The sequence below is a fragment of the Nicotiana tabacum genome, chromosome 18 (assembly GCF_000715075.1).
Source record: "Nicotiana tabacum cultivar K326 chromosome 18, ASM71507v2, whole genome shotgun sequence".
Lineage (NCBI taxonomy): Eukaryota > Viridiplantae > Streptophyta > Magnoliopsida > Solanales > Solanaceae > Nicotiana > Nicotiana tabacum.
Genome location: NC_134097.1, coordinates 95,142,258 through 95,152,215, shown reverse-complemented (window position 1 = coordinate 95,152,215; position 9,958 = coordinate 95,142,258). Strand labels below are relative to the sequence as shown.

The 9,958-nt window shown below is 34.6% G+C and overlaps 1 protein-coding gene across 1 annotated transcript; it reads left to right on the top strand.

Annotated features, from left to right (window-relative positions):
• The first annotated feature begins 2,319 nt into the window (after nt 1-2,319).
• On the top strand, nt 2,320-9,958 carry LOC107819225 (UDP-galactose/UDP-glucose transporter 3). Its single transcript, XM_016645310.2, has 7 exons — nt 2,320-2,591; nt 3,531-3,628; nt 3,745-3,875; nt 4,081-4,111; nt 7,299-7,402; nt 7,599-7,720; nt 9,375-9,958. Exons 1-7 carry the CDS (start codon nt 2,488-2,490, stop codon nt 9,781-9,783), a joined length of 999 nt encoding a protein of 332 aa, XP_016500796.1. The 5' UTR covers nt 2,320-2,487; the 3' UTR covers nt 9,784-9,958.

The following is a 9,958-nucleotide window of genomic DNA, read 5'->3' as shown; positions in this document are numbered from 1 at the left end:
TTAAATAAAATAAATATAAAATATTTTTCTCCCCTTTACCGACCAACTTTGGTCGTTAATCTAGACAGACCAAATTTGATCGCAAAATTTTGGTTGCTAAATTCCGGGTTTCTAGTAGTGGTACATCAACTTTAATATATTCAGAGCACGGATCATCATTTATTAAAGCAAGGGTAGATTTGAATTAAAAAGGAATATTAATGCCTTCTTAATTTGTTAAAATGACTTTTATTTTGGACTAAAATTAAAAAGCTAGAAAGATGCTTAAAATGGACACCTAATAAACTTACCGGTGATTTAATATTTTCATAAGCTATTTATAATTTCTATAAAGCATGCTTTATGTGAACATTCTAATTTGTCTCGTTAACATAATTAAGAGGTAAGTTGGCAAATAAGCAAAAAATTGAAAAAGAGAACTGCTCCTTTTACGATAGTCTAATTCGTCCTAATGCCTGCTTATTCAAAAAAGAGGAACTGATATTCACAAGTTTCACCATCCACTACTACGTAGAGTACAACCTCAGATTTGGAGGGCAATGTCCCTATAGTTTAACAGAATAATAGTACTACTATATTCATCTCGATTAAACATTTAGTTTTCCCTTTTATCCATAGAGAATGTTCATATATTTTTAACTTTTTAAGATATAAGTATTAAGTACTAAGTAGTACTTTTTACAAGCTATAAGAAATTCACTTCTACTCTTCACGTTTTCAATACAATTATTTCTCTATAAACTATTCGCGAAACAAATAACTACACAGTTCTCGTCTAAATTGTTTACATGATTGATTCACTTTCAAGTTTTAAATTAATTATCCTGTAAAATACAATCGAGTTGTTTAATTTAAATAATGGAGATAAAATGAATCCACGTTACCTCACATCCTTTTTTTTTTCAGGCTTGTTTGGATGGTTGTTACCTATTGTATTGTATCGTATTGTTACTTTAAATACGGTGTTTATTTTGGTTGTTACTTAAATTTTATTGTATCATATCGTTAAATCCGTCGTTACGTAACGACGAAATGTACCACTTTATGTAACGACCGATTTGGTGTAGTTGCATCGTTATCTTGTCTTTTTCTCTCATCTCACTCTTCATTATTATTAACTAATTTTATTTTATTATTTACCTTACCTTTTTATATAATATATTTACCTCGTATCATAATTTGTCCTTAAAACATTGCAAGTTTATTTTTCATATTGTTGGTGCGTGATATCATGAAACAACAACAAACGGTACAATTTATCCAAACATTATATTCATCCAACTGTACAATACAATATGATACGATACGATACATTATGAAACGATGTGTAACAACCATCCATTCGTCGCTGGAATCGTTTTCCTTTTTTCTAATTTTCAGGTTTTCTTGCAGTAAGGAAACCAAATAGGAATTCCAGTCGACCCTTAGTTGAAGTTAAAGCTGAAAAAGGACTATTTTGAAAATTTAATTGTGTTTGAATATGAATTTCACTTAAAAAAAATATTGTAGTTTTATGAGTTAGAATTATTATTTCATTTGAAGCACATCTCAAACAATTTTATAAATATTTCAATTTAAGGGCTTGTTTGGCAATAAAAAAATATGATTTTTTTTTTCGGAATTAATGTTTGACCATGAAAATTTCAAATTTTACTTGGAGTTGAATATCGAATTTTTTCGCAAATATGAAAAACTCCAAAAAATTGTCTTTCAAAATTCACTTCAAATCAGTCACACAAAATCAAAAACAGCTCCAAATTATATTCATGTCCCAACACAACAATTTTCAATTATCATTTTCACTTAAAAAATTCTTTTACTTTATTTTCGAAATTTTACTATTCTTATATCCAAATGACCACTTAATATACTTGAATAATGAATGCCAAACTATTATTCGCAGATTCTGAACTTCAATATTTGGAATATGTTTCAAGTTCAAGCATAGGAAATGGCAGAGGCGAATCCAAGATTTATATTTTATGGGTTCAATTTTTAAGATATTAGCATTGAATCCATTATATTTTTAAAGTTATGGATTTATATCTACTATTTTTATAATATTAAGAAATTTTTATATATAAATTTTTGCTCTGCTGAAAAGTTATGGGTTCAATTTTTACATCCCCTCTGGGAAATGGGACTATCACACAAGTTCTTTCTAATGCTTAAAGTTAAAACACCAAAAAAAAAAAAAAATACAAAAGAAGAGTGCGTCTAATCGGCCAATGACCTGTCACCTAACACTTATTTAACCCAATAAACATACGCCACGTGGAAAATATACGTAGTTCAGATCTCACGTTCTGTAATAATACAAATTTCCCGAATCATCGATTCGGTGCAGTGGCAGTTAAAGAAAAAACCAACGGTAAATCGCCGACGTATCCCGTCGCTTCCCGATCACCGGTGTGTAATCATCGGAGAGTTGCCGGGGAAACACACGTGGCAGGCGGGATCAAGGTGGTGCCGACGACATTAAGCCCAATGGAGTCTCACGGGGCCGGCCTCCGCCGTGTTATGGTCCTTGCCTTTTGTGTCGCCGGCATTTGGTCTGCTTATATTTACCAAGGCGTTCTCCAAGAGACTGTGTAAGCTTTTAGCTATTTTTTTTTCTCTTTCTCCTTCCCTTCTGGAACCTTCTATTACTTTTTGTTATGTTCATTGCTACTAATTACTTCGTCTGTCCCATTTTATGTAACACTTCCCTTTCTGGTATGTCTGCAAAAAGAATGACTTTTTTCATATTTAAAAACAATTTAATTTAATTTTAATTTACTTATCTTCTGAAAAAATAATTTAATTTTAAACTTTGATCTTTAATGATATAATTTTGTAGCTACAGAAATGTCACTGGCATATATTAGACTACTTCTTAAATTCCATTTTAGTCAAACACTATCACATATAGTGTGTATACTTTTGTTAGACAAGGTCGTCACACAATTTATCATGGCATAGAACAAGTACTATTTCAAGTTATGGCTGTTGGTTAAGATTTTTTTCTAGCTACATGTTTGATTCAAGAAAAAAATTTAGAAACACACCACTTATAACCGTGTCAGAATAAATAATCTTGTGTTACTCTCTAACCGCTTAAACTCTTAGATAAGGTGGTCTTACAGTTCAATAGGTAAAATTTAAATGCGGAATTGATGGAATGCGTTATGTAAATGTTAGTAGTACTATTGATAACGAATGTATAAGGAAAATATGGTGGAGGGTGACTCTATTGAATAATGACGAACATTTCCTTTTCTATGCTCTGAAAGGTCCGCTTTTTGAGTTTTCCTGTAGCTTTTGTCACAGTGTACTTGACCGTTGTGAGATTGAGACAAATTTTCATTTTTCCCTCTTAGTTTGGAAGGCAGATTATTGGCTAATGGAATGAAATGGACCTGAATAGAGCATTATGTATATAGAGGATTCATATAGCTAATCGTAATTGCTTTGAGTTGAGGTCCTTTTGATTGATTGAGTTGTGTAGTGAATTATATTCATTAAGTTAAGCTGTTTGTATTTGGATTTAGGTCAACTAAGCGGTTTGGCCCGAACAAGGAGAGGTTTGAACACTTGGCTTTCCTAAACTTGGCACAGAACGTAGTATGTTTGATATGGTCGTTTATGAGTAAGTTTACAGCATCCTAGTATTTGATGTTCACCTGTTTCTTGGTGATTGTATAAAATGCTTGCATTAGTGCTGGTTATATGATTAGTTAAGAATTTGGTGTGCCTTTTATGCAGTGATAAAGATTTGGTCTAGCGGAAACAGTGGTGGTGCTCCCTGGTGGAGTTACTGGAGTGCCGGAATTACAAATACTATTGGACCAGCAATGGGGATCGAAGCGCTAAAGTATATTAGTTATCCTGCACAGGCATGTCCAATTGCTTTTTTTTTTACCCCGAAGCTTCTTGTGAATAGTAAACCGTAGTTCTAGAATTTTCTAAAATAAGATATAGGACTGGGAAAAATGCATTGTGGGCTGTGATTGCTATCCTAGTCATTAAGTCAATAGTATCTTTGATTTTAAATGATTGTGTTTTTAGTTTGAATACTAATGAGATCAATTGCCTTTGCAGGTCCTCGCAAAATCATCAAAAATGATTCCTGGTATTGTACCATTGACAAGCATCTTTTTAATTTTCTTGATTTGGATTTAAGTTTGTTGGTAAATTGTTGATTGAAAAAAGTTAGTTGACTAACAAGGAAATATGGGAAGCTGTAGGGGAAAAGGAAATCAGTGGAAAGCTATAGGGAACACTATTATTTGTATTGATAAAGGATATATGCTTGAGAGTTTCTAGAGGTGCCGGATTTGGCTTAAAAGAGAAAGGGGTATTTTAATGTTGATGGGCATATTCGTTCTTCTTTATTTTTTGAATAAGAAAAGAAGGCAGAAGGAATATAGATACACTAGCAGAAATTTTCATCACTATCCAGGATTTTAAGACCATGGGTGCACTACGATACTTGTCATAATATCAAGTGATGTATATTCTTTTAGTGTTTTATGACATTAATAATTTTGCACATTATTCAACAAGATAAACTATAATCTTGCTAATCTAAATCTGTGTTTGTCATTGATATTATCAATTATAATCTTACAATCGTTGCATAATGTTTATCTTAAAACCTGTTCAGGTTTAAAGGAAAAGTAGAATACTGATGAAAATTTAATACTGTAAAAATTAAAACTTTGCAAATTTTATAGCTAAAAGCAGAATGAAAATATCAAAAAGCTCTTAGAGCATATGACGAGTTCTTTATATGTGACTTGCTTATCCAAAAAAAGAAAAGTATATTTTATCCTAAAAGTTTGAAAAAGAATTTCAATAATTTGATTGAAATTCAAATATGTTTAAGCAATAATTTGGGATAAAAATATTTAAACAAGTCTCATCATGGACTTAGATCTTATTGTCACATAAGTTATTTATATTAAAACCAATTTATAATGGTTCAAGATAAGACAAATCTCAATGAAAGTAATAAATAGTTTAATCTCTAACTCCTTAAGTTGTTGTTACCATGAAGACTTGGAGAAGGAGATGAAAAAGGAAAGAATGATAGAACTAAACCAAAAAAAGAGCTACGAAGTACAAACTAAATACGTAGTATTATATTAATGTGTGTCCATGGAGTCTCGACTGGAGGCACCAGTGCAAAAATTTGAGCATGGGTGCGATCTACTCTATATGGCTAAACCATTGAAAATTTGTACATAGAATTTGCTTTTACGTGGCAAGAGGATGGGTGCATGTGCCCCACATTTTCTAACATAGATACGCCCCTGCCTTCTCATACTTGTGCTAAGACCATGAGCACAGTCAATCATTATCATAGAAAAAATAGCCAGCAAATGTGACGAGTTTCCACTCTTTCTTGGTCGTTGTCGAGATTCAACTTCAGCTCCTTCCATGTTTGGTAAAGGCATGTAATCTGCTGATATTTAGAGAAGGAATTGTTTTTGCTTTGAGCGGGGGAAAAGCATTTTGGAGTAGAGGATGTGGGTTCAAATGTACTGAATTTTCTCATAATCTACCCGAGAATGGAATCTAACAGTCTTGATCATAGAAGGTCAAGTTGCAAGTAATGTATATCTGGAGGAGTACATAGAAGAGGGAATGGTGATATAGCATCTCTATGATTTGTGACTAATATTTTCAGTTTTTTTATAGATAAGAGAATCTTCACTATAACGAGGAGCATAATGTCCTCTTCTTTTTTTTGTTTAAAAAAAAAAGTTACAATATTTTTAGTTATTTTTATTTTAAGTTTGTTATCATTAAAAAGAGTTTTCTGGACTAATAAGGAGATTAACGGAAGCTATAGGAAATGATAGTTTTGTGGAAAGCTTTAGGAAAAAGTCTTGATATTATTTGTTTTGACAAAGGATAGGCATGTGACAGTTTCTAGAGATGCTTGAGCGGTCTTCAAAGAGAAAGGGTATTTCATGTTGACGAGCATATGTATTCTATGACCATGAGCATAGCTAGCCATGGCTGCAGAATGGTTAGCCACTAAATCTGGCGAGTTTCAAGTCATTGTTGTCTTTGTCGGGGTTCAACTTTAAGCCATTCAGCTTTGCTATAAGGACGCTACTTTTAGATTTTCAGAGAAGGTGTTTAAATTGGAGTAGCGGGGGAAACCACCTTGGTGTAGAGGTGTCCGTTTAGTTGACTAGAACTGGATGTGAAGAATTACCTTTTAGTCAACCTCAGAATGGATTTGTGACAGTCTTGATCATTGAAGGTCAAGAGATTGCTAGAGGCAAGCAAAGTCCTTTTGGGCTATATAGAAGAGTGATATAGGATTGACATAAACCTCTGCAGTAGGAAAAAATTTGGAAGGAAGATATTCCAATTAGTTAAAATATAATTGAACATTTACCGTAACAGATAGGAGTACAACGGGGAATAACAAGTCAAATGCTAACTGTTTGTTGTAAAAGAACCTCCCAATTCCTTGAAGGTCCTTTAAAGTTGTTCTCGAAAACAATGGACTTACACCAAGAAGCAGCCAAAGAAACTGCTCCAATTCACACATAAGCTGAAAACATGCATCTATTCTGAAATAATATTAAGTTTTGTTCAGCACAAATGCTCCTCAGAGTTGTGAGCATTTCACGCTTCTGGAGAACATGTTCTTCCTCGCGCTTATCAAAACCAAAATATTATAAAGAACAGGTGATCATAAGCTTTCTGGTATTGCATGATTAAACCAATATACTATATCTATCTGCTCCAGATATCTCATGCAAACTTCCACCTCATGAAAATGCAACTCAGACTAACTAGACTTTTGCACATAATGAAGGTGATAAAAAATGTTGTACAGTTTTCTCTTGATCTTTTCGAAGACTAGTTAGTTCCAATTATCGGAAGCTCCATTTAAGATGACACTGGATTGAGATGTTTGGCCTGATATCAATTTTCAAGCATCAAAATTTAAGTCGAGAAATGCCTCCCTTAGGAAAATTTGTAGGGTTATTTAGTGGTTGCTATGGAGGCTAATCTATGGGATACAGCCGTGCTATATAAATGAGGAAAATAACTGAAAATGTTATCTAGTTTTGTGTTTGTGCTTGGGAACTAGAATTTCTTGCTTCCTTTACTGATAGATCTTCTCATGGTGAAAATATTGAAGTTGATATCTACTTGTAAGCTACTGGTAAAATGTATATACATTCGGAAGTCATGTTAGATTTTATCTGCTAAACTGTCTTTTAACTGACTTTTTTTAATAAGGAACTGTCTTTTAACTGACATATACAGCTATAATGTTTTTTTGGCAGTAATGCTCATGGGCGCACTGGTTTATGGCATAAGATATACAGTTCCAGAATATGTTTGCACACTGCTTGTTGCTGGTGGAGTATCAATGTTTGCACTTTTGAAGGTGACATTTTTATTATAACGTCCGAAATACAATGGGCACCAGTCTTTATCTGTTTAATAACTAAACAAAGACAGAAGAGAAAGGCGCCTACTGTGTCCTGTCTTCCCCAGTATTTTTCTGATTTGCTTCTTGTGATTATATGTTGGAACTTGTCTTTTGAGTCCTTATCTGTTATGTTTGCTTGGTTTGTCTTCAGACTAGCTCAAAAACTATAAGTAAGTTGGCGAACCCCAATGCTCCAGTTGGATATGGGCTGTGCTTCATGAACCTCACCTTTGATGGTTTCACTAATGCTACTCAGGATTCAATCAAAGCAAGGTAGTGTAGTTATCTGTCTTTATTAATGTCTTTCTTTTGGTGGATGATATCTATGGAGCTTTCTAGAGAATCTGTGATCTTAGGTTGATAGTATATACTATTATTAGTGGATGATACACAACTTATCACATTCTGAACGGTGCAAATCCATGTTTCTCACTTTTGAATATCTTACCAAGTTTTTGAAAAAGGTGTTGTGGTTGGATCTTATGGCTCCTTTAACTGGCTTGGTACCTTATCTCACGCTGAGAAGTGCAAATCCTTGTTTCTCAGTTCATGAATATCTTACCAATGCTGGGTATAACAATATGACGTGCATGTCTTCAACCTCAGTTCATTTTAATATCTTTGTTTGCCTCAAGGTGAGTGCTTCCTTGAGAAGCATGCAATTAAGAAAATAAACTTTCGTCCTTATACTCCGAGGTTAGTTACAGAATTTTCTGAATTACAAAATTTATACTCAATTATGAAGGGGAGTCTTGGTGCAACGGTAAAAGTTGCCTCCCTGTGAGCAAGAGGTCACACCACGGAAACAATTTCTCGTAGAAATGCAAGGTAAGGCACGTATATAAGACTATGTGGTCCGGCGCTTTCCAGGACGCCATGCCTAGCGGGAGCTTAGTGCATCGACCTGCCCGTTTAATGAAATTTGTACTCATCTCAAGCTGTGTTTTGGGATTAAAATACCTAGGGGCCAGCAAAGGAAAGGGGAGGCCAATTCGGGACTGACTAGCAGTTTTTCCTATTATTTTATGGTGGTGTGGTATTTGATAGCATTTTTAGTGTATGACCTGATTAAATATTGCTCATTAGCTTCTCTTCCAAGCTGAGAAGAAACGAAAAGCGACCTAACTATGTAGACACTGGAAATTGCTTGTGGGGTAGGGGTTGTTTGGGGGGGGGGGGGTGCATGGTGCTCAAGAAGAGTAGTTCAAATTTAATAAAGATTTTGACTTAAACCAGAAGCAAAATTTTCGACCATGGACTGTCCATCAGGTGGCTAGAAAAGAGACATGTTTTGGTTGTGAATTATGAGAACACCTACAGTAATATAGGAAGTGAAGTATCTCTTCCTATCATCTTCTTGTATCGAGGGTCTATCGGAAACAGCCTCTCTACCCCCATGGTAGGGGTAAGGTCTGCGTACACAAAACCCTCCCCAGACCCCGTTGTTGTTGAAGTATCTCTTCCTATCATGTATTCTTGGGTCTGGTATTCCCCATCTGTCAGGTAGCATAAGTATGTGAAATCCTGAAAGAACACATTTGTCTGGCTTAGCCACAAAAACTTGGACCACTTCGCCACCTCATTCATGCAAATAAAATTAGATGTGCATGGGAACATCTACAGAATTTCACTTTGGAAGTTGTTGGAATTTTTGATGAAACGAGATCAAGAATAGAAGAAATTGCATGAGTACTGCCCTCTGATGAAGGATTTAACCAAACTGTAGTGCTAGTTGAAGGAACTCTGTTGTTAATGCATGTGCTATATGATTCAACTTCACTGTCAGGCCATAAGTTTAACAGTTCATTCTTTGGTTGCATATGTTTTTGTCCTCGACTTTGCCAAGGGATGTGCCATATGTCATTGGTTAGATGAAACTCTTATTATTTACTTGTAGTTACTGATACGATTCATCTATTTTTCTCAGGTACCCTAAGACATCTGCTTGGGATATTATGTTAGGAATGAATTTATGGGGTACCATTTACAATATGATCGTCATGTTTGGCTGGCCAAATGCCAGCGGGTTTGAGGCAGTTCAATTCTGTAAACAGCATCCAGAGGCAGCATGGGACATTCTTATGTACTGTCTATGTGGTGCTGTTGGCCAGAACTTCATTTTTCTAACCATTAGCCGATTTGGTTCTTTAACTAACACAACCATCACCACGACGCGCAAGTTTGTTAGCATAGTCGTGTCATCTGTTTTAAGTGGCAATCCCTTGTCTACAAAGCAATGGGCAAGTGTCATCATGGTCTTCTCAGGATTGTCATACCAGATATATTTAAAGTGGAGGAAGTTGCAGAGGATGCCGAAGAAGAAGAAGTCCACTTAACATATTATAATTTTGAAATTGGTGTAGACGGTTCAGTAGTTTAACCTTTTCTCACCTTTTACAATTCCAGTGTACCGGAAGTGGTCACACTTCCATTATAGGCCAATGTATCTCAAAAGAATTAACATATATGAACCGATGTTTTGAAAAGTTTTGGTAAATCATTTTAGTTCAA